Below are 25,138 nucleotides of genomic sequence, written 5' to 3'. Positions count from 1 at the left end.
TTTGCTATTGTTTTCTTTTGTTTCTATTTCAATTATTTCTGCTCTGATGTTTATGATTTCTTTCCTTCTGCTAACTTTGGGTTTTGTTTGTTCTTCTTTCTCTAGTTTCTTTAGGTGTAAGGTTAGATTGTTTACTTGAGATTTTTCTTGTTTCTTTAGGTAGGCTTGTATAGCTATAAACTTCCCTCTTAGAACTGCTTTCGCTGCATCCCTTAGGTTTTGGGTCGTCGTGTTTTCATTGTCATTTGTCTCTAGGTATTTTTTGATTTCCTCTTTGATTTCTTCAGTGATCTCTTGGTTATTTAGTAACGTATTGTTTAGCCTCCATGTGTTTGTCTTTTTTACGTTTTTTTCCCTGTAATTCATTTCTAATCTCATAGCGTTGTGGTCAGAAAACATGCTTGATATGATTTCAATTTTCTTAAATTTACTGAGGCTTGATTTGTGACCCAAGATGTGATCTATCCTGGAGAATGTTCCGTGCGCACTTGAGAAGAACGTGTAATCTGCTGTTTTTGGATGAAATGTCCTATATATATCAATTAAATCTATCTGGTCTATTGTGTCATTTAAAGCTTCTGTTTCCTTATTTATTTTCATTTTGGATGATCTGTCCATTGGTGTAAGTGAGGTGTTAAAGTCCCCCACTATGATTGTGTTACTGTCAATTTCCTCTTTTATAGCTGTTAGCAGTTGCCTTATGTATTGAGGTGCTCCTATGTTCGGTGCATATATATTTATAATTGTTATATCTTCTTCTTGGATTGATCCCTTGATCATTATGTAGTGTCCTTCCTTGTCTCTTGTAACATTCTTTATTTTAAAGTCTAATTTATCTGATATGAGTATAGCTACTCCAGCTTTCTTTTGATTTCCATTTGCATGGAATATCTTTTTCCATCCCCTCACTTTCAGTCTGTATGTGTCCCTAGGTCTAAAGTGGGTCTCTTGTAGACAGCATATATATGGGTCTTGTTTTTGTATCCATTCAGCAAGCCTGTGTCTTTTGGTTGGAGCATTTAATCCATTCACGTTTAAGGGAATTATCGATATGTATGTTCCTATGACCATTTTCTTAGTTGTTTTGGGTTGGTTTTTGTAGGTCCTTTTCTTCTCTTGTGTTTCCCACTTAGAGAAGTTCCTTTAGCATTTGTTGTAGAGCTGGTTTGGTGGTGCTGAATTCTCTTAGCTTTTGCTTGTCTGTAAAGCTTTTGATTTCTCCATCGAATCTGAATGAGATCCTTGCTGGGTAGAGTAATCTTGGTTGTAGGTTCTTCCCTTTCATCACTTTAAGTATATCTTGCCTCTCCCTTCTGGCTTGCAGAGTTTCTGCTGAGAAATCAGCTGTTAACCTTATGGGAGTTCCCTTGTATGTTATTTGTCGTTTTTCCCTTGCTGCTTTCAATAATTTTTCTTTGTCTTTAATTTTTGCCACTTTGATTACTATGTGTCTCGGCATGTTTCTCCTTGGGTTTATCCTGTATGGGACTCTCTGTGCTTCCTGGACTTGGGTGGCTATTTCCTTTCCCATGTTAGGGAAGTTTTCGACTATAATCTCTTCAAATATTTTCTCTGGTCCTTTCTCTCTCTCTCCACCTTCTGGGACCCCTATAATGCGAATGTTGTTGCATTTAATGTTGTCCCAGAGGTCTCTTAGGCTGTCTTCATTTCTTTTCATTCTTTTTTCTTTAGTCTGTTCCGCAGCAGTGAATTCCACCATTCTGTCTTCCAGGTCACTTATCCGTTCTTCTGCCTCAGTTATTCTGCTATTGATTCCTTCTAGTGTAGTTTTCATTTCAGTTATTGTATTGGTCATCTCTGTTTGTTTGTTCTTTAATTCTTCTAGGTCTTTGTTAATCATTTCTTGCATCTTCTCGATCTTCACTATCATTATTCTGAATTCTTTTTCTGGAAGGTTGCCTATCTCCACTTCATTTAGTTATTTTTCTGGAGTTTTTTCTTGTTCCTTCATCTGCTACATAGCCCTCTGCCTTTTCATCTTGTCTATCTTTCTGTAACTGTGGTTTTTGGTCCACAGGCTGCAGGATTGTAGTTTTTCTTGCTTCTGCTGTCTGCCCTCTGGTGGTTGAGGCTATCTAAGAGGCTTGAAGGGAGGCTCTGGTGGTGGGTAGAGCTGACTGTTGCTGTGGCGGTCAGAGCTCAGTAAAACTTTAATCCACTTGACTGTTGATGGGTGGGCCTGGGTTCCCTCCCTGTTGGTTGTTTTGCCTGAGGCAACCCAACACTGGAGCCTACCTGGGCTCTTTGGTGGGGTTAATGGCAGACTCTGGGAGGGCTCACGCCAAGGAGCACTTCCCAGAACCTCCGCTGCCAGAGTCCTTGTCCCCACAGTGAAACAGAGCCACCCCCCGCCTCTGCAGGAGACCCCCCAACACCAGCAGGTAGGTCTGGTTCAGTCTCCCCCAGGGTCACTGCTCCTTCCCCTGGGTCCCGATGCGCACACTACTTTGTGTGTGCCCTCCAAGAGTGGGGTCTCTGTTTCCCCCAGTCCTGTCGAAGTCCTGCAATCAATTCCCACTAGGCTTCAAAGTCTGATTCTCTAGGAATTCCTCCTCCCGTTGCCGGACCCCCAGGTTGGGAAGCCTGATGTGGGGCTCAGAACCTTCACTCCAGTGGGTGGACTTCTGTGGTATAAGTGTTCGCCAGTCTGTGAGTCACCCACCCAGCCGTTATGGGATTAGATTTTACTCTGATTGCGCCCCTCCTACCATCTCACTGTGGCTTCTCCTCTGTCCTTGGACGTGGGGTATCCTCCTTGGTGAAGTCCAGGGTCTTCCTGTCAATGATTGTCCAGCAGCTAGTTGTGATTCTGGTGCTCTCGCAAGAGGGAGTGACAGCACGTCCTTCTACTCCGCCATCTTGGTTAATCCTCTCTGAATTTGTTTTTCACGATTACTGTTTTGTTTTGTTTTGTTTTTTAATTAATTTACTTATATTTATTTATTTATTTATGGCTGTGTTGGGTCTTCGTTTCTGTGCGAGGGCTTTCTCCAGTTGCCGCGAGCGGGGGCCACTCTTCATCGCGGTGCACGGGCATCTCACTATCGCGGCCTCTCTTGTTGCGGAGCACAGGCTCCAGATGCGCAGGCTCAGTAATTGTGGCTCACAGGCTTAGTTGCTCCGTGGCACGTGGGATCTTCCCAGACCAGGGCTCGAACCCGTGTCCCCTGCATTGGCAGGCAGATTCTTAACCACTGCACCACCAGGGAAGCCCCCACGATTACTGTTTTTGATATTACATTTTACATCTAATTGTTTTATGTATCCCTTAACTGCTGATTGTGGATACAAATGATGTTACTACCTTTGTCTTTTAACCTCCCTATTAGCTGTGCATGGCTGATTTCCCACCTTTATTGTACGTTTGCCTTTACCATACCAAAAGTGAGCTTTTCCATTTTGTAATTTTGTTTCCAGTTGTGGCCTTTCCTTTTCCACCTAGAGAAGTTCTTTTAGCATTTGTTGTAAAGCTGGTTTGGTGGTGCTGAAATCTTTTAGCTTTTGCTTGTTTGTAAAGCTTTTGATTTCTCCATCAAATCTGAATGAGAGCCTTGCTGGATAGAGTATTCTTGGTTGTAGGTTTTTCTCTTTCATCATTTTAAGTATGTCATGCCATTCCCTTCTGGCCTGCAGAGTTTCTGCTGAAAAATCAGCTGATAGCCTTAGGGAAATTCCCTAAGGAATATTATTTGTTGCTTTTCCCTTGTTGCTTTTAATATTCTCTTTATCTTTAAAAAAAAATTTTATTGGAGTATAGTTGACTTATAATGTGTTAGTTTCAGGTGTACAGCAAAGTGAATCAGGTGTGTGTGTTTGTGTGTTTGTGTGTGTGTGTGTACATATATATATATACATATATATAATCTCCATTCTTTTTCAGATTCTTTTCCCATATAGGTTATTACAGAATATTGAGTAGAGTTCCCTGTTCTGTACAGTAGGGCCTTATTATTTATCTATTTTATATATAGTACTGTGTATATGTTAATCCCAAACTCCTAATTTATCACTTCCCCACGCTTCTCCTATGGTAACCATAAGTTTAATTTTGAGATCTGAGTCTGTTTCTCTTTTGTAAATAAGTTCATCTGTATCATTTTTTATTAGATTCCACATATAAGTGATATCTTATGATATTTGTCTTTCTCTGACTTATTTCACTTAGTATGATAATCTCCATGTCCACCCATGTTGCAGCAAATGGCATTATTTTGTTCTTTTTTATGGCTGAGTAGTACTCCATTGTATATATATACCACATCTTCTTTATCCATTCCTCTGTCGATGGACATTTAGGTTGCTTCCATGTTTTGGCTATTGTAAATAGTGCTATAATAAACATTGGGACTCATGTATCTTTTTCTAATTTGTTTTCATCTTTTCTGGATATATGCCTAGGAGTGGGATTGTTGGATCATGTGGTAACTCTATTTTTAGTTTCTTAAGGAATCTCCATACTGTTCTCCATAGTAGTTGCACTAATTTATTATTACCACCAACAATGTAGGAGGGTTCCCTTTGCTCCACACCCTTTATCTTTAACTTTTGACATTTTGATTACAATGTGTTGTGGTGTATTCTTCTGTGGCTTAATTCTGCATTGAACTCTCTGTGCTTCCTGGACTTGGGTGACTATTTCCTTCCCCAGGTTAGGGAATTTTTCAGCTATTTTTCTGCTATTATCTCTTCAAATATTTTCTCAGGCCCTTTCTCTCTCTCTTCTTCTGGGACCCCTATAATGCAAATATTGGCATACTTGATGTTGTCCCAGTAGTCTCTTAAACTCTCCTCATTTATTTTCATTCCTTTCTTTTTCTGGCAGCAGTGATGTCTACTACTCTGTCTTCCAGTTAATGATCCTTTCTTCTGCCTCACTTAGTCTACTCTTGATTCCTTCTAGTGTAATTTTCATTTCAGTTATTGTATTCTTTAATTGTTTGGTTGTTCTTTATATTTTTTAATTCTTTGTTTAAAAAGTTCTCATTTCTACCTCTGTGCATCCATTTTCCTCCTGTGTTCTTTGATCATCTTTACAGTCATTACTCTGAAGTCTTTCTCAGGTAGATTGCCTGTCTCTATGTCACTTAGTTCTTCTGGGGTTTCATCTTGTTCCTTCATATGATACATAGTCCTCTGTCGCCTCATTTTGTGTAAATTGCTATTTGTATTTTTATGTATGTGGTAGATTGGTTACGTTTCCTGACCTTGGAGAAGTGGCCCTCTGTAGGAGATGTCCTATGTGTTCCAGCAGTGCACTCCCCTCTTGTCACCCAAGGACCAGGGGCCAGCTGGTCCCTGGGTGGTGTCTGGCCTGCATTTGCAGACTTGATCTGCAGGCTGAGGCACTGTAGTTTTCTTGCTTCTGGTGCCTGCCCCCTGGTGGGTGAGGCTTGTCTAGAGGTTTGTGCAGGCTTCCTGATGGGAGGGGCTGGTGCCTGCCCTCCTGGTGGGTAGAGCTGAATCTCGGTTCTCTGGTGTGCAGGGCCATGTCTAGGGGCATGTCTAGTGGTGGCTGTGAGCTCAGGAAATCTTTAGGCAGACTGTCTGCTGATGGGTGGGTCTCTGTCCCTGCTCAGTTTGTTGTTTGGCCTGAGGCATCCCAGCACCGTAGTCTACAGGCTGTTGGGTGGGACCAGGTCTTGGTGCCAAAATGTCAGCCTCCAGGACAGACTATGTAGATGAATGCTCAATGATATATCTGCCACCAGTGTCTATGTCCCCAGAGTGGGCACACCTGCTCTTCGCCTCCCCAGGAGACACTCCAAGACCAGCAGGTAGGTCTGGCCCAGCTGCCTATCAAATTACTGCTTTTGTCCTTGGTCAGTGTGCATGAGATTTTGTGGTAAAAAATTTTTTGTGCTCCCTTTAAGAGTGAAGCCTCTATTTCCCCTAATCATGTGACCTCCTGCAGTCAAGCCCCTATTTCCCCTAATCATGTGACCTCCTGCAATTAAGCCCCACTGGCCTTCAAAGCCAAATGCTCTGCAGGGCCCCTGGGCTAGGGCACCTGACGTGGGGCTCAGAACTCTCACTCCTGTGGGAAAACCTCTATAATAAAACTATTTTCCAGTTTGTGGTTTGCCCACCCTGGGGAGTATGGGATTTGATTATATCACAAGTCTGTCTCTCCTTCCAGTCTCGTTATGGTTCTGTCTTTATGTGTTTAGTTGTAGAGGATCTTTTCTGGTAGGTTTCAGTCTTTTTCAATGATGGTTGTTGTGCAGATTGTTATTTTGGTGTGCTCATGAGAGGAGGTGAGCTTAGGGTCCTTCTACTCTGCCATCTTGGCCACTCCCAATCATGCAATTTTTATCCTTTATTCTTGTGATGTGATATATCACATTAATTGATCTTCATATATTGAATCATCCTTGCAACTCAGGGATAAATCCCACTTGGTTATGGTGTAAGATCCTTTTAATGTGCTGTTGGATTAAGTTTGCTAGTATTTTGTTGAGGATTTTTGCATCTATATTCACCAGAGATATCTCTCTCTCTCTCTCGCTCTCTCTCTCTCTCTATATATATATATATATATAGTTTTCATTTCTTATAAAGTCTTCATCTAGCTTTGTTATTAGAGTAATGCTGACCTCATAAGATGAATTTGGAAGGGTTCCCCCCTTTCCAATATTTGGGAGGAGTTTGAGATGATTGGCACTAATTCTTCTTCACATGTTTGGTAGAATTTACCAGGGAAGCCGTCTGATCCTGGGCTTTCTTTGGGAGATTTTCTATTACTGAGTCAGTCTCCGTAGTAGTTATGGGTCTGTTTAGGCTTTCTATTTCTTCATGATTTAGTTTTGCTAGGTCCTATATTACTAGGAATTTATTCATTTCTTCTAGGTTATCCAGTTTGCTGGTGGATAATTGTTCATAGTAGTCTCTTGTGATCCTTTTTATTTCTGTGTCATCAGTTATAATGTCTCTTTTTTCATTTCTGATTTTATTTGAATTTTATTTTTTTCTTAGTTCAGCTTAAGAGTTTGTAAATTTTTTCATCTTTTCAAAATAACTCGTTTGTTTCCTATTTTAAAAAATTTTCTATTTTGTTTCTGCTCTTTACTTCCTTCCTTCTAATTTTGAGCAGCTCAATTTGTTCTCTTTCTAACTCTTTGAGGTGTAAAATTAGGTTGTTTGAGATCTTTCTTTTTCTTAATGTATGCACTTAATGTTATGAATTTCTTAGTGTATGAATTTTGATAATGTAATTTCATTTTTATTTGCCCTGAGGTATTGTCTAATTTCCTTTTTAATTTCCCCTTTGACCCAGTGGTTGCTCAAGAGTGTGCTATTGAAGCTCCACATTTTTTGGGTGAAATTTCCAGTTTCCCTTATGTTGTTATTTCCTAGTTTTATTTCATTATGGTAGGAAAAGATACTTAGCATAATATCAATCTCTTAAATTTCTTGAGACTTGTTTTGTGATATGACATATGATCAATTTTTAATCTAATTTCATCATCTCCCATGGGAAAAACAGGCAGAGAGATGAAGCCACCTGCCTGAGTTCACACAATTAATTAGAGGTCACACAATTACCAGAAAGTAACACCTAACTCAGTGCTCTTCCCACTGACCACACTGGCTTTGTTTTTTAATTTCAGTCATGTTGATTCAGACTCAATTCATCATTGAAACCTTTATTTTCTAAAGCAGATTTCATCCTAAAGATTTAGAAATATAAGCAGACTATCATAAAAAAAAAATCTAACTACAATCAATTGGTTCAGATAAATAAGGAGTTCTCATTCAATGGAAATGTTGATGGGCTGCAGGGACTTGAAATTTGGATAGTTTATTGGATTTAATAGTATAGGTTGTGGTGTTTTAAATGAATTTTTACTCTGACTCTACAAGAAACTAACAGGAGAAACAGTCAAAGATCCTAATGCAACACAGGGTGGTAATCCAGCTTGCTGTCCATCAAATCCATGAGGTTCAATGTTCCAAGTGAATAAACTAATTCTGATAAACAGAATGGGACTTTGAGACTATCAAAAATAAATGCATTTAATATTAAGAAACATCTACCAACTGAAAGAGTGGTGCATAATTGTCAATAGTCATATTCTCAAATATATAGTCAAGTATATTTGCTATTCTTTTCATAAAATAATATCATTAAATGGTCACCAGCATAAAACCTATTAAAATGTTTTAAGTCAGAGCTGTGCATAAGCAAAAACAGTGTATTTATTTAAAGATTAGGGTTTAGAACTACATGAATAACAATGGCCAATATTGGGCTTATGCTCATTTGTTTCATTTAAAATAAGTAATCTTGAGAATGTGGGGCAATAGGTCCGTAATGGCTAAAGCCTAACAATTAAAACTCTCCTCAAGAATTTAAAATACACTATATGAGAAAAAAAGGGGCTCTGTTGTCAAATAAATATGGGATGTACTAGATTATTTCTCAAGGTTATAAGGTTATAAGGCCTTCTTTTGCCGAACATTTTCTGAGACTTCAGTTCTAAAGATGACACATTGGGAAGTATCTTATATTACCAAACTCAGGTTTGGCTGCTCACTGCTGGAAAGCCAATACTTGAGAAACAAGTGTCGGTTGGAAAGGAAAGGTTGCTTTATTCAGTAGGTTGGCAACCTGGGGAGAAGGTGGACTTGTGTCCAAAAACCAGCTCCAAAGATTCTGTTTGACCATGAAAGTCTTACAAGGAGAAAAGGGAAGTTAATTGCCAATAACCATTTGGGGAGGGGAGCAGAGTCTTTGTTATCTTCCACTGTGTGCAGACTTTCTTCTGATTGGTTGGTGGTGAGGTAACAGGGCGGTGTCCAAGGAATCTTGTGCTCAACCTGAAGGTATCATCCTCTACCTGGGTGGGGGGCCTTACCTCCTACAGGAGAACTCAAAGATATTGTTATGTATAGCTTTTGAGGAGGAACCAGGACGGTGCCCCATCGCTGCACTATTGTTCCTTTTTTTTTCCTTAATTAAAGGTGCCCCATCGCTGCACTATTGTTCCTTTTTTTTTCCTTAATTAATTTATTTTTGGCTGTGTTGGGTCTTCGTTTCTGTGAGAGGGCTTTCTCTAGTTGCGGCGAGTGGGGGCCACTCTTCATTGTGGTGCGCGGGCCTCTCACTGTCGTGGCCTCTCTTGTTGCGGAGCACAAGCTCCAGACGTGCAGGCTCAGTAGTTGTGGCTCACGGGCCTAGTTGCTCCGCGGCATGTGGGATCTTCCCAGACCAGGGCTTGAACACGTGTCCCCTGCATTGGCAGGCAGACTCTCAACCACTGCGCCACCAGGGAAGCCCTATTGTTCCTTGTTTTAAAAATTTTTTTTATTTAGGACTTCCCTGGCAGTCCAGTTGTTAAGACTCTGTGCTTCCAATGCCGGGCGTGTGGGTTTGATCCCTGGTTGGGGAACTAAGATCCCACATGCCTGCCATGGGGCACAGCCAAAAAATTTATTTTATTTTATTTTATTGACGTATAGTTGATATAGCATGTTGTGTTAATTTCTGCTGTACAGCAAAGTGATTCAGTTATACATATATATATTATATAAATTCTGTTTCATATTCTTTTCCATTATGGTTTATCACAGGATATTGAATATAGTTCCCTGTGCTATATCCTAACAGTAGGACCTTGTTGTTTTTCCATTCTGTTTGCAATAGTTTGCATCTGCTAATCGCAAACTCCCAATCCATCCCTTTCCCACCACCCTGCCATTTGGCAACCACAAGTCTGTTCTCTGTGAATCTGTTTTTGTTTCATAGATAAGTTCATTTGTGTCATTTTAGATTCCACATATAAGTGATATCATATGGTATTTGTCTTTCTCTTTCTGACTTACTTGACTTACTATGATAATCTCTAGTTGCATCCATGTATTATTGTTTCTTGATTGTCACTCCTTTGATTCTGCATTCTCTCACTTCCCTGATTAGCAACTGTTTGAATCTGCCTTTTGGAACTCAGGGAAGGTCAAGGAGGCTGAATGAAGCCTATTTCCTACAAAAAAGAAAGAGAGGACATGGAAAGTATTTGTACCTGGGAGGGCCCCACAGCGTCCTGCTCAGTTTCACTTGCATGGGAACACTATAAACCACTATTGTTTATTGAGCAATTATGTACCATAGTTCCTATATTATGTTACCTTCACATCTCTAAGGAATTGAAGCATTATTACCACTCTGTTTTAAAGATAAGGAAATACTTGCCCATCCATTTAACCCAATGGATCTAAATAGCAGAACATTTCCAGAATGTATGCAGAAATCAAACCCTGGGATTAAAAAATGTTCCCTTCCAAGTTTTCTCAGAAATATATAACTAGATAATAGGAACCCAAAATCTGTGAACTGTGCTGTGATGATACCCAGTTTACTGATCCATAACAAGTTTCCATCATGTTAAATAACAATTTTGAGAACTCAGCAAGTTCCAAGAATTATGTATAAATCTCATCTTTAACCCTGAACTCCCTCAAACTAATTTGAGAATTTTTGGAGATTTTTTTCCCTGTAAGGTGGAAGTGGTTAAAGGTACGTACTAAAGAAATCAATCCTAAAGGATAGGGAATGGAAGTTTAGAAAAGACACAGTGAAGTCGAGTCAGGTCTAGTCACGTAAGAGAAGATGGAAGCTAGAATCACAGGGCAGGAAGAACACTTGACTGGTTAGGCCATCCATTCCCATCTCCATGTGGGGCCATATACCTCAAGTTCCAAGGGAACCATGTTGGGAGAACCAAAACCAGTGAGCACAATGTGGAATTAGTTACTTGTACCACAGAGGCATACAATCAGTACAATCATTTAGTTGAAGGATTTCTCAAAGCATGGAACATGGATCACCTGCAGAGTCATCTAGGTTGTCCATCAAGTGTAAATTCCTGGAGAGACCTAGAACTAGAACATCAGCCTCTGTTGATGTGACTAAGGAATCTGCATTATAAACAAACACCTCAGGGCACTCTGATGTTAGCTCAAGTTTGAACCTGGAATTAGGCAAAAATGTCCATTATACCTCTTTAATAAGAATAGCCTTGATATTCAACTAGAGCCTGTTTAGAAGATGAAAGAAGGAAGCAATGCTTAAGAACAGTCCCTTTGGGCACTCCAACACATGTCCCACAATTGGCAATGGGCATTCAAGGGGCCACAACAGGTTGAACATAATTTTCTTAAGCTTACAGCTTTGGCAGCCATAACCACTGTGGTCTCATTTTGCCAGCCTTGGGCACATTTTGTGTCTCTGGGAGAGAGAACTTTCTTCTGCAGCTGTTTACTGAGAAACCCACTACAGATATACAAGTCGTCATTTTTCCCTCTGTTCCCAAAGCCACATTTCCTAATTTACATTAAAAAGTCCTTGTAATTAAATAACTAAAAGAAAGATCAGAATGAAATTGAAGTCACGGTTAAAAATTCATTTAAGTTTAGAAAAGATAAATCTCCAAATGTTAAGTGTTTCTCTCTGGGTGGTGGGATTATGAATTTCATACTTAACCAGGTTTTAATTTTTTTTACAATGGACTTCTACTGGCTTTCATTTTGGCTATAAAAGTTTTTGTTTTCAAAAATACTTTTTAAAGAAAGTAGATTTTGAGGTCTTATAATAGCATTCTATTCTTTAAAATAGCATACTATTCTTTCAGAAAGTGTATTCTATTTTTTCATCCTCATAGCAAAAGTAGACAATCCTTAAGAATATGACGCTGTCTTGTAATCTTGTTAGTATGCTTATGTGTATGTTCTCTTTATCTAATGACAAGGGGAAGTGTGATTGAAAGAAATGACCTATGTTGTAAGACTCTGGAAAACATCTCAAGGTAGGCAAAAATTTGAGGATCCTGATTTTTATCTCAGTGACTAAGAAAATGTATAGTACTGTATTTTTTATTTTAGTGAGGTATAGTTGACTTACAATGTTGTGTTAATTACTGCTGTACAGCAAAGTGATTCAGAGATTATATATATATATATATATATATATATATATATATACATACACACACATACATACATACACACACACACATTCTTTTTCATATTCTTTTCCATTATGGTTTATCACAGGATATTGAATATGTTCCCTGTGCTATACAGTAGGACCTTCTTGTTTATCCATTCTATATATAATAGTTTGCATCTGCTAATCTCAAACTCCCAATCCATCCCTCCCCCATCCCCTCCCCCTTGACAACCACAAGTCTGTTCTCTATGTCTGTGAGTCTGTTTTGTTTTGTAGATAAGTTCACTTGTGTCATATTTTAGATTCTACATATGAGTGATATCATATATTTGTCTTTCTCTTTCTGACTTACTTCACTTAGTATGATAATCTCTAGGTCCATCCATGTTGCTGCAAATGGCGTTAATTCTTTTTTTTTAAATACGGCTGAGTCGTATTCCATTGTATATATGTACTATATCTTCTTTATCCATTTATCTGTCAATGGACATTTATTTATGTTGTTTCCATGTCTTGGCTGTTGTGAATAGTGCTGCTAGGAACATAGGGGTGCATGTATCTTTTTGAATTAGAGTTTGGTCTGGGTATATGCCCAAGAGTGGGACTGCTGGGTCATATGGCAACTCCATTTTTAGTTTTCTTGAGGAACCTCTATACTGGTCTCCATAGTGGCTGCACCAATCTACATTCCCACCAACAGTTTAGGAGGGTTCCCTTTTCTCTACACCCTCTCCAGCATTTATTCGTAGATTTAAAAATTATGGCCATTTTGACACGTGTGAGGTGGCATTTCATCATAGTTTTTATTTGTAGTTCTCTGATAATTAGTGATGTTGAACATCTTTTCATGTGCCTGTTGGCCATCTGTATGTCTTCTTTGGAGAAATGTCTATTTAGGTCTTCTGCCCATTTTTCAGTTAGGTTGTTTGTTTTTCGTTGTTGAGTTGTATGAGCTGTTTGTATATTTTGGAAATTAATCACTTTTCAGTCACATCATTTGTAAATATTTTCTCCTAGTCTGTAGGTTGTCTTTACGTTTTGTTTACGGTTTCCTTTGCTGTATGGTACTGTAGTTCAATTCTAGGAATCACATTTCTCATAATCTAACATCTCTGAATTTAGTATGTATCTTTTAAAAATTAGTTTTGACATATAATTCACATACCATAAAAGTCACCCCTTCAAAGTATAAAACTCAGTTGCTTTTAGCACATTCAGAGTTGTGCGACCATTACTACTGTTACCGCAGGTTCGTGTGCCCGATGCACAGTGAGCCCAAACAAACCGAAGTGTTGGAGTTTGGAGCAGAGAAAGGTTTATTGCAGGGCCATGCAAGGAGAACGGTGGCTCATGCTCAGAAAAACCTGAACTTCCTGATGGTTTTCAGGGACATGTTTTTATAGGCAAAAGTTGGGATGAGGGCTGCAGGGTGTGTGACTTTCTTCTGATTGGTTGGTGGTGAGGTAACAGGGTGGTGCTCCAGGAATCTTGCGCTCAGCCTGAAATTACCACCCTCCATCTGGGTGGGGCCTTAGTTCCTGCAGAACTCAAAGATATATTGTTATATTCCTTGAGGAGGAACCAGGATCCTGCCCTGTTGCTACACTTTTGTTTCTTGACTGCTTCTCCTTTGTTTCTGCATTCTCTCCCTTTCCTGATTTGCAACTGTTTGAATCTGCCCTTTGGAACTCAGGGCAGGCTGAATGAAGCCTATTTGCTACAAACTAGAAGCTCGGTTTCACAATCCTCTTTGGTATATAGCTGGGAGTGAAAATGCTGGCTCATGTGGTAACTGTATATTTTACATTTTGAGGAGTTGTAAACTGTTGCTCCAAAGTCGTTGCACCATTTTACAAAGTCTACCAACCGTGTATGAGGGTTCCAGTTTTTCAACACATTCTCAACACTTGTTACTGTCTTTTCGATTTTAGCTATCACAGTGGGTATAAAGTGGTATTTTGTGGTTTTTAACTTGCATTTCTCTGATGCCTAATGATGTTGGGAATCTTTATGTGCTTATTGGTCATTTGTGTATCTTCTTTGGAAAAGTATTCAAATCTTTTGACCATTTTTTAACTGGGTTATCTGTCCTTTTCTTGATGAGTTATGAGTTCTCCATGTATTCTGGATACAATTGCCTTATTAGTTATATGATCTCCAAATATCTTCTCCCATTGTATGGGTTGTCTTTTTACTTTTGAGAGTATCTTTTGATGCACAAAATATTTTAATTTTGAAGTCCAGTTTATCTTATGTTTGTGTTTTTTGGTGTTTAAGAAATCATTGACTAATCCAAGGTCACAAAGGTTTACTCTGTTCTATAGTTTTTGCTGTCCATTTTGAGTTAATTTTTGTATATTGTGTCAGGTAGGGGTCTAACTTCATTCTTTTGCATGTGGATATCTAGTTATCCCAGCTCCCTTTGTTAAATACTCTTCTTTCCCCATTGCATAGTTCGGGCACCCTTGTAAAACAGAATGCATCCCACAATTGTAACTGGCTATGTTTTTCTGAAATAACGCATCTTACAAATCATGGCATCTTAGATTTGTTAAAGTGTCAGAATACTTAATCCTGAAATAAAAACCTATATAAATGTATATTTTGGGAGGGGGGGGGATGAAAAATCTATTTCCCTCAACAATACTATGACTCCTTAAGTATCAATGTGATGAGAAAAAAACTGTCATAAATACCTTTTCTTATGAAAGACATACTAGTTTAAGGCTTGGAGGCTTACACATAATGCTTATGTTGTTAAAAGTGAATGAAGATTGTCACAAAGGTAGCAATATGAGTATAATGGCCATGCAGAAAATCCATTAATTCTACAAGCCAGGTTAAATTCTCCTGGAAGTGAGATTTATTTGACAGTGATGTAATGTCACAAATATAAACACCAGTGGAATTTTTCAGATAAAAAAATTGAGATTTTTCAGAATCTAGGTTTAAATAGGTATTGTGCAGAATATAAAACAATGATCAGCTCAACTGTCTGCGATCAAATTGTAAGTTTGAAAAATGCAAAAGTCAAGTCTACTTTTATATCTACTTCCTATCTAATGTCCTGATGAAGACAACGACTCACAAACATACTGAGATCCGTTTAATAGTTTCTGAAGATTTTTCCTGTAAAATGGCTTGTATTTCCACAGATATAACAGTGAAGAAATAAACTTTTCAATTTGACATGAAATATAAAAGAACAGTTTTACAAATATATCCATAAAATTTAACTGCTCATAACACTATACATGGTAAATATGACCAACCTCTTAGCTTCTAGACTATTTAAAACAGAGAAACAATATGTCATCTCAGCTAAAAAGAAACAACTTCCCTTTCATCGAGTTTATTTTTGTTTAGAAACAGTTAAGTAGAACTGGAAAAATACTTGCTTTTCCCTATCTTCCTCTAGGGATTCTGCATGAGGGTGAAAACTTGAGAGGATATTAGTTTTACTAAGAAGAAATACTGAACCTTCTTCTGTTTTACTGATTCAGTAATGCTTACATTCTTTTAAAAAGATCCTGGAGTTGTCTCATTGGTCTTTGACTGGGTCATAAAGAAATGATAACAGAGCTGTGCTCTCCTTCTAGCATTAAAAGAGGAACTTCATACCCTCAGCCTATGAAGGTTAAACTCTGGGGATGTAAGAGCTACAGCCAAAAGAACAGCGCTAGATCCAGCTTAAAATCAAGGTTCTGTGCTTTGTCTATTAGAAATTCCACTGTTACAAGGCAGGATTGCATGAAGATAAGTTTTTTAGCCAGCATTGACAATGTTGTGATCATATATCCTTTCATGCAAATCCAAAGAACAGAATGGCTTTAAAAAGAAAAGTTGATCAAAATCATAGAACTGCAGGTAACAATTCTATAATCTACGTGACGCTTAAATTAAGAAAGAGAAAACGCGCTCCTTTTTAAACTCTCAAAAAGTGCCCAAATAACAATACTGAGCTCCCAAATGACAGGGGTTTGAATTTTTTTTTTAAATTTTTTTATTTTATGTAAGCAAAAATAAAGCATTGAAGCTTTATGAAGAAAAGAGTTCTCCTCAACTTTGCTAATATAGTAGATGTAATAACTTAAAATAATTTCCCTACTGCTACTGGAAATAAATTCTACTACAATCATGTGTATGCCAGTTCCTGGCATATTTCTGCATCCAGATTCATTCGTCTCCTTAAAGGAGCCCATCATTTTCCCAATGGCTTTCTCCTTTCTTTAAACCCTAACCCTGAAATTCTATAACCAGTTGTGTCACGTGGCTTCCCTGAGGCACAAAGGTACCAAACTCTATAATTAACTATCGAGGAATGATAAATATGCTATTTATATTAAAAGATTTTAATTCTTTTGGGCTACAGTTAGGGAAAAAACCCCAGAAAGCTTAATACTTACTCTGCAGTGTGAACTGTAGCCCTTCTTGCAAAAAGCGAAACCAAATAAGGGAAATGTTGAGTTGCAGCATGCATGACCTGGCAGCACCGATTAGTAATAATAAAAAAAATTCCAGACTAGAAAAATATTCAGAGTTGTATCCCATTCACTCTGAATCTTTTTTTTTTTTTTTTTTGTAATAAACTGGCGTAAACAACTGGAAAAAAACTGGAAAAAAAACCTATGGGAATACATCATTGGAGCTCTTCTGGAAACCTAGTCACAAAAGGCATTTCGGTCAGGCTGCGATCAGGATAACTGGTCTGCAATTTCCTATGTGTACATCTGGGGAGTGGAATTTGCCCTTGAATGTGATGTCAAGCAAGACATAAAAACAGACATAACCTCTGAGAATTTACCTTTTCTGAACTGTATTACTGTACTCTGAGCTAAAGTTCTTTATTCTCACTTTATTTTTTCCAGAGAAAAGAAATGTCTCATTAACCAAAGTTAGCAGATCTTACTAGCAGTGGCCAAGATGAGCCTGGCTTCCTTCTGCAAACGGGCCACCTCGCTGTGGTTCTCTAGGCAGGGGAGAGGGGACTTCACTTGGAAGTCAAAGGAAAAGATGTGGTGCTAACAGAGGTGCGGGGGTCACTGTTGCCCCTTCCAAGAGCTTGGAATTTCTACCCAAATTTACTAAAAAGTCAAACTTCTCAGGTTGGAAGATAACTATTTTGGGGTATATGTTGCATGTGGAACTACCAGACCTTGAACTACTATAGTCCTTGAAATGGACAGTTGTATCAGATGGTAACTTCCTGGAAAAAAAAAAAAAAGTTTCTGATAGGTAAAATCCAGCCTTTCTAGATGCAAGACTATTTATTTACCTTACAAGATGCTTTTTAGGGTTATCAAGACTCCTCAAACCACCTTCAAACCACATTGCAAGAAAAAGGACCGTGTGCTTCCTGTATCATTTTGTGGAGCCTAAAGCAGCACAGACTGAAAAGACATATTCCATAATCAGTAAAAGCTAATCATGGGAGACTCTGGCTACAACAAAAGGCATTGGATATATTCTGGGCAATTTCATTGTTTTCTTTCATTCTCTGTCTGCAGGTCAAGCAAGCTATACAGAATTGAGTAAGCTATCAATGAGAGCACTGTGGTTGGATTTTCACAGCACTTAAAAATCACCAAAACAAAAACACCTCATAAACAATAATCTCCACTGAAAAGTAAAGCTATCTGAAAACTGAGAGGCTGAAATTTTTATATATTAAGTCAACTTAAGCAGCAGCAATCAAGACTAATAGACCTTATCACATTAAGGAAAAGGGCTTTCAAAATGGGTTAGGACAATTGAAAATAGGCAAAATATTTGCTAGTAAGCAAACCATGGAAAAACCAATTCAAATAGGAATGCAGTATATTAGAATCATATAAATCATATATCTTTACAAAGGTTAAAAAAAATGCAGCATGAATCTGCAATGGTCAATTTAAGAGGATGTTAATTTAAACATACTTGCTCCATGTGGCAGGAATCTATTTCATCCCAGCCAACTCTGGTAGTCGCATGTCCTAAAGGATCTTTACATCACAGGAACAGTGATACACTGGTACTGAGCACAGAGAATGAACATCCAAGAATATTATTCAAAATGAAATGAAACTAACAAAGAGGGCTGGTGGAGCTCATATGAAATTCTGATTTAATTATTCCTCAGTAAACACTCATTTGCTCTCCTGAAATCAGTAATTTCAAACGCTCTCTGCAGATGTACCACTTGGTGTTGTGTATGTCATCTAATGATCACATTTAAATTTAGTTTGATTTGCAAACATTTTCAAAACTTATAGGGCTCTGTAAGCTGCAAGGGAAGGTGACAGATGGCAGAAAGGGGGTGAACAAAACTGACTATCGTTGTAATATGTTGCTTTTTAAGTTCACGGAATTTTGGCTTTCTTAAGAAAAACTTAGGAAATTCCAACGAGTAGTTTTAAAAAGTAAAATCTTATTTTTAATCACTCTTAAATTATTCAGTAAGCAAGTAAACTTGATATTATATTACCTGGGCCATGTTTTCTGCTGCAATAATCACTCTCAGTTAGTTAATGAATTTTTAAGAGTAGCTACATTTTAATCAACCAAACAGTTCTGGCCATGCAAGATGAGAATCAGGGATAGACCATGTCAGACCAAAAATAACAAAAGGCAGGCTAAAAAGTTATGGAAAACTCTTTGTTTGAAATGCCAAGGTATTTGATGAATGTGTGTATAAAGTAATTAAATTCCACCGAAGTTTAAAAAAAAAAAAAGAAAACATGACAACGTATGAATATTCCGTCCCCTCAAAAGAAAAATCAGAGAAAAGCCCCAGATCAAAACAATCACCTGTGCCTAAGGTCTCCTGTCCCCCAACATCATCTTATAGAGCTGCCCCTTTGGTATCTGGTCAGATTCTAACCTGTATCAAGTATTTCCAGATACGGCATGTCTAACACCTATACCACACAGCACTGAAGTTTGCAGTTAAGAGCCAACAACTTTTGAATTAATTTTCTTCTACAGTTGTTTTAAAATGGGATTTAAAGTCCTGTCCAAATTTAACAAAGAAAACTTGTTTTAAAAACCCCAAGGTTAAAATAAAAGCATGGCATTTTAAATCCAATTGTTACAAAGATATTATGGTTTAATTAAGCAGACTTCAATGCCGATGCTGCTATTTTGAGCATGCAACACGCCACCGTTATCGTCAATGCCCCGTCAATGCCCGGCATGTTTCATCACCACGCCCTTCTTTCTTCCCAGCCTCAGGACCGCCCCTTCCCCTTAATGAACGGTATTATAAAAAGGTAAAATCTGGAGTTAGTGGCAAAATCTTCACAGTAACGTGTTAATAAAGTCGTCGTCGATGGCTGTAAAGGGCATCAGTCAACTGGACCTTGGAAGATCAATTTGATGCAGTTCTGTTCCCCAAGCAGCTGCGTGGCACAGAAAGGGCAGGCGGCATGAAATGCGTGAGTCCCGTGAGGCAGCGGGATCTGAGACCAATATTTCGCAGACTTCTCTGAGCACACGTGTCCACAAGGGGTGAAAGCATGAGTGGGTGGTCCCGCGTCTACATAAAAGCCCGCCTCGCAGCCGAGCCAGAGCGGCACGTAGGGGCCCACAGTCCTGCACATGGGACACTCCCTCTCGTTGGCCTCCGTGTCGCTCCGATGGCCCCAGTTGTGGTAGCCGTGCACGTGGCCACAGCTGAGGTACGCCCAGGGCTGCTTCTCCTCCACCACCTCTTTCCTGTTGATGCTGGGGAAGGCCAAGGTGTTGAGCCCCACGGGACACTGTGGCCGGGCAGCGTTGATCTCCTGCCGCAGGGCTTCAATGTGCTTCTGGGTTGGGGTGTGAAAGAGGCCATCTGCCGTCCTCCAGAGCAGGGTGGCCCCGCACAGGTCGATGAGGGAGCCGTCCTGCAGGACGTTGGTCTCGCTTTCCACCTACAAGTTTGACAGACATGCCTTTTAAAAGCAGAATTTGACAAACCACGCTAACGTTTTTGTCCTCTTAAAGATCATCTCCGTAGTCAACACAGGGGGGGGCAGTTTATCCCATGGCCTCCCTGCAAAACAGGACTAGGGGGGTAACTCACCCTCCCTGAGCTTCCCTTTCCTCATCTGAACACTGGGTGTAAATCATGTATGTGAAACACACAAAGCCCTAACCGCGGATGCATTTACTTTACACGTTCAATTAATGTAGTGGTTATTTTAACAAACTTCACAAATCTCCTTATATTTTTAGGTTTCCTCCTCAAGTCAACAACACAACTCCTCCTTGGTCTCTTAAGGGACAGGAGATGTCCAGCCAGCCCATCTGGTGAAGACTCATGCTCATGTCGACCAGAGCCAATCCAAAAGACCCCTGGGGGGCCGTGCAGTAAATACTATAGTGGTGCCAACGACTCCAGTGACCCTCGGCTTCACACAATCTATCATTTATCCTGCATTTCTAAGGTCTAGGAGCAGAAGCGCTCACTGTGAGCTTTGGAACATCATTTAATCCCAGCTTACCCTTCCCCCTCCCCATGTCCTCAAGTCTATTCTCTACGTCTGCGTCTTTATTTCTGTCCTGCCCCTAGAGACTGGCTGTGCTACGCACCAAGTGCTCACAGGACTGATTAACAGCTGACAAGCAGCACAGTTAGAGGTGGTCCGCAGGAGCCTGACCCCTGTCTCCGTGGGCCACCTGTGCTCCATGGATGCACTCAGGTGCACTGCCCTCTGGCATGTGCCATGAGTGACCTCTGCCCAGAATTCTCTCTCCCGGCTCACCCCACCCCTAGTCTACCCCTGGGCCTGGCAAACTCCCACTCATCATTCACGGCTCACTTGGATGGCACTTTGCCTGCAAGTTGTCCTTTAATGACAACATCGGTCCTTCCCCAAAAAAGTATCCAATACTGGTAGTTAGAAAAAGCTAAAATCCCAACAAAATGATAAACCTCAATACTTTACAGGAAAAATACGGTGACTGCTTTTTGAGTAGCTTTTAAGTCACTGAAGCTCTCTCCTCGCCCCACGCCCACCCTGAACACCTAGTCTCCTCCCTTCTCGCTGAGTGTCAGGAGCCTCCCTTCTCTTCCCGACCACAGGTAATTCTCAGGGGAGGTCTCATCTCTGCATAAACTTTGTAAGAAGAAGAACGCTGCTGTGGTAATAAGCTGGAGTTCAGGCTACGTTTTTCTTTGTTTTCCTTATGATTATTTTTATTCATTGCTTTTTCTTTATAAAAATATTTTATTAAAATATACACAGATGCTCTTTTTATCTTATTCATGATTTCTAGATTGATTATATTATGGTTTGAGAATATAGTTCATATGATTTCAATCTTCTGAAATTTATTTTTATTTTCTATTGGAGTATAGTTGATTAACAATGTTGTGTTTCAGGTGTACAGCAGAGTGATTCAGTTATACATATATATGTATAGTACATATTCTTTTTCAAATTCTTTTCCCATTTAGGTTATTACAAAATATTGAGCAGAGTTCCCTATGCTATACAGTAGGTCCTTGTTGGTTATCTATTTTAAATATAATAGTGTGTATATGTCAGTCCCAAACTCCCAATTTTTCCCTCTCTCTCACCTTTCCCCTTTGGTGACCATAAGTTTGTTTTCTAAGTCTGTGAGTCTGTTTCTGTTTTGGAAATACGTTCATTTGTATTATTTTTTTAGATTCTTCATATAAGTGATATCATATATTTGTCTTTCTCTGTCTGACTTACTTCACGCAGTGTGATAATCTCCAGGTCCATCCATGTTGCTGCAAATGGCATTATTTCATTCTTTTTAATGGCTGAGTACTATTCCATTGTATATATGTACCACATCCATTCATCTGTCGAAGGACATGAGCTGTTTTTAACTTTAGAAGATTAATCCCTTGTGGGGGTCACATCGTTTGCAAATATTTTTTCCCATTCTGTGGTTGTCTTTTCATTTTGTTTATGGTTTCCTTTGCTGTGCAAAAGCTTTTGAGTTTAATTAGGTCCTGTTTGTTTATTTTTGTTTTTATTTTCATTTCTCTAGGAGATGGGTCAAAAAAGATATTGCTGCGATTTATGTCAAAGAGTGTTCTACCTATGTTTTCCTCTAAGAGTTTTATACTATCAGGCCTTACATTTAGGTCTTTAATCCATTTTGAGTTTATTTTTGTGTATGGTGTTAAAGAATGTTCGAATTTCATTATTTTACATGCAGCTCTCCAGTTTTCCCAACACCATTTATTGAAGAGACTGTCTTTCCTCCATTGTATAGTTTTGTCTTCTTTGTCATAAATTGACCATAGGTGCGTGGGATTATTTCTGTGCTTTCTATCCTCTTCCATTGATCTATATTTGTTTTTGTGCCAGTACCACACAGTTCTGAGGACTATAGCTTTGTAGTATAGTCTGAAGTCAGGGAGCCTGAATCCTTGAGCTCCATTTTTCTTTCTCAAGATTGCTTTGGTTTTTGGGGTCTTTTGTGTCTCCACACAATTAAAAATTTTTTGTTCTAGTTCTGTGAAAAATGCCATTGGTAATTTGCTAGGGAATCTGCACTGCACTGAATCTGTAGATTGCCTTGGGTAGTATAGTCATTTTCACAAATATTGATTCTTCCAATCCAAGAACACGGTATATTTTTCCATCTGTTCGTGTCATCTTTGTTTTCTTTCATCAGAGTCTTATAGTTTTCTGAGTAAAGGTCTTTTGCTTCCTAGGTAAGTTTATTCCTAGGTATTTTATTTTTTGTTGTGATGGTACATGGGATTGTTTCTGTAATTTCTCTTTCTGATCTTTCATCATTAGTGTATAGAAATGCAACAGATTTCTGTGTTCTAATTTTGTATCCTGCAACTTTACCAAATTCATTGATGACTTCTAGTAGTTTTCTAGCAGTTTTCTGGTAGCATCTTTAGGATTTTCCATGTACAGCATCATGTCATTTACAAACAGTGACAGTTTTACTTCTTCTTTTCCAATTTGGATTCCTTCTATTTTTTTTTCTTCTTCTCTGATTGCCATGGCTATGAATGCCAAAAGTATGTTGAATAAAAGTGGCAAGAGTGGACATCGTGGACATCCCTGTCTTGTTCATGATCTTAGAGGAAATGCTTTCAGCTTTCACCATTGAGTATGTTAGCTGTAGGTTTGTCACATATCACCTTTATTTTGTTGCGGTATGTTTCTTCTGTGCCCACTCTCTAAAGAGTTTTTATCCGAAATGGATGTAGAATTTTATCAAAAGTTTTTTCCGCATATATTGATATCATCATGTGGTTTTTATTCTCCAATTTGTTGATGTGGTGTATCACACTGATTGATTTGAAGATATTGAAAAATCCTTGCACCCCTGGGATAAATCCCACTTGATCATTGTTGTATGATCCTTTTAATATATTGTTGGAGTGGGTCTGCTAGTATTTTGTTGAGGAATTTTGCATCTAAGTTGATGAGTGATATTGGCCTATAATTTTCTTTCTTTGTGTGTGATATCTTTGTCTGGTTCTGTATCAGGGTGATGGTGGCCTCAGAGAATGACTTTGGGAGTGTTCCTTCCTCTGCAATTTTTTGGAATAGTTTCAGAAGGATAGGTGTTAACTCTTCCCTAAATTGTTTGGTAGAATTCACCTGTGAAGCCATCTGGTCCTGGAAGTTTGCTTGTTGTAAGTTTCTAAATGACTCATTCAATTTCAGCACTGGTAATTGGTCTGTTCATATTTTCTGTTTCTTCCTGGTTCAGTCTTGGGAGAGTATACCTTTCTAAGAATTTGTCCATTTCTTCTAGGTTGTCCATTTGGTTGGCGTAGAGTTGCTTGTAGTAGTCTCTTATGATCCTTGTGTTTCTGTGGTGTTGGCTGTAACTTCTCCGTTTCATTTCTAATTTTATTGATTTGGGCCCTCTTCCTTTTTTTCTTGATGAGTTTGGCTAAAAAAGTTTATCAATTTTGTTTATCTTCTCCAAGAACCAGCTTTTAGTTTCATTGCTCTTTTCTATTGTTTACGTCATCTCTATTTCATTTATTTTTGCTCTGATCTTTATTTCTTTCATTCTACTAACTTTGGGTTTTGTTTGTTTTTTTTCTACTAGCTCTAGGTGTGAGGTTCAGTTATTTGAGACTTTTCTTGTTTCCTGAGGCAACAGTGTATCGCTATAAACTTCCCTCTTAGAACTGCTTTTGCTGCATCCCATAGGTTTTTGGGTCATGGTGCTTTCATTTTCATTTGTCTCCAGGTATTTTTTGATTTCCTCTTTGATTTCTTCAGTGATCCATTGTCTGTTTAGTAGCATATTGTTTAACCTCCACGTGTTTGTGTGTGTGTGTTTTTTTTTTTTGACAGGTTTTTTTTTCTTTTAGATGATTTCTAATCTCATAGTGTCATGGTCAGAAAAGATGCTTGGTAAGATTTCAATTTTCTTAAATTTACTGAGGCTCACTTTGTGGTCCAGCATGTGTCAATCCTGGAGAACATTCCATGTGCACTTGAAAAGAATGTGTATTCTGCTGCTTTTGGATGGAATGCTCTATAAATATCAATTTAGTCCATCTGGTCTAATGTGTCATTTAAGGCCTGTGTTTCCTTATTGATTTTCTGTCTGGATGATCTGTCCAGTGGTGAAAGTGGGGTGTTAAAGTCCCCCACTATTATTGTGTTACTGTTGATTTCTCCTTTTATGGCTATTAGTGTTTGCCTTATATACTGATGTGCTCCTATGTTGGGTGCATATATATTTACAGTTGTTATATCTTCATCTTGGATTGATCCCTTGATCATTATGTAGTGTCCTTCTTTGCCTCTTGTAACAGTCTTTATTTTAAAGTCTATTTTGTCTGATATGAGTGTTGCCACTCTAGCTTTCTTTTGATTTCCATTTGCATGGAATACCTTTTTCTGTCCCCTTTCAGTCTGTATGTGTCCCTAGATCGGAAGTGGGTCTCTTGTAGACAGCATACATATGGGTCTTGTTTTTTGTATCCATTCAGCCAGTCTATGTCTTTTGGTTGAAGCATTTAATCTGTTTATGTTTAAGGTAATTATTGATATGTATGTTCCTACTGCCATTTTGTTAATTGCTTTGGATTTGTTTTTGTAGGTCTTTTTTCTCCTCTTCCTCTTTTGTACTCCTCTTGTGATTTGATGAGTAACTTTAGTGCTGTGTTTGGATTCCTTTTTCTTTTTCATGTATTTATTGTAGATTTTTAGTTTGTGGTTACCATGATGGCAGTCTATAAAC

The 25,138-nt window shown here is 38.7% G+C and overlaps 1 protein-coding gene and 1 long non-coding RNA gene across 3 annotated transcripts in view; one reads left to right on the top strand and one right to left on the bottom strand.

Moving 5' to 3' along the window:
• LOC132359745 (uncharacterized) overlaps positions 1-25,138 on the top strand; it is a 55,557-nt gene that overhangs the window by 20,410 nt on the left and 10,009 nt on the right. The gene's annotated exons all lie outside the window — the stretch shown is intronic.
• PELI2 (pellino E3 ubiquitin protein ligase family member 2) overlaps positions 18,473-25,138 on the bottom strand; it is a 211,150-nt gene continuing 204,484 nt past the window's right edge. For both annotated transcript variants that reach the window (XM_059914292.1, XM_059914294.1), the window contains one exon: positions 18,473-19,854. In XM_059914292.1, the coding sequence (XP_059770275.1) occupies positions 19,288-19,854 (567 nt within the window). In that variant the 3' untranslated portion in view covers positions 18,473-19,287. The remainder of the gene's footprint in view (positions 19,855-25,138) is intronic.

The sequence above is a fragment of the Balaenoptera ricei genome, chromosome 2, assembly GCF_028023285.1.
Source record: "Balaenoptera ricei isolate mBalRic1 chromosome 2, mBalRic1.hap2, whole genome shotgun sequence".
In the NCBI taxonomy this organism is placed as follows: domain Eukaryota; kingdom Metazoa; phylum Chordata; class Mammalia; order Artiodactyla; family Balaenopteridae; genus Balaenoptera; species Balaenoptera ricei.
The sequence above is the reverse complement of the archived record's forward strand: the minus strand, read 5'-3'. Positions and strand labels throughout refer to the sequence as shown.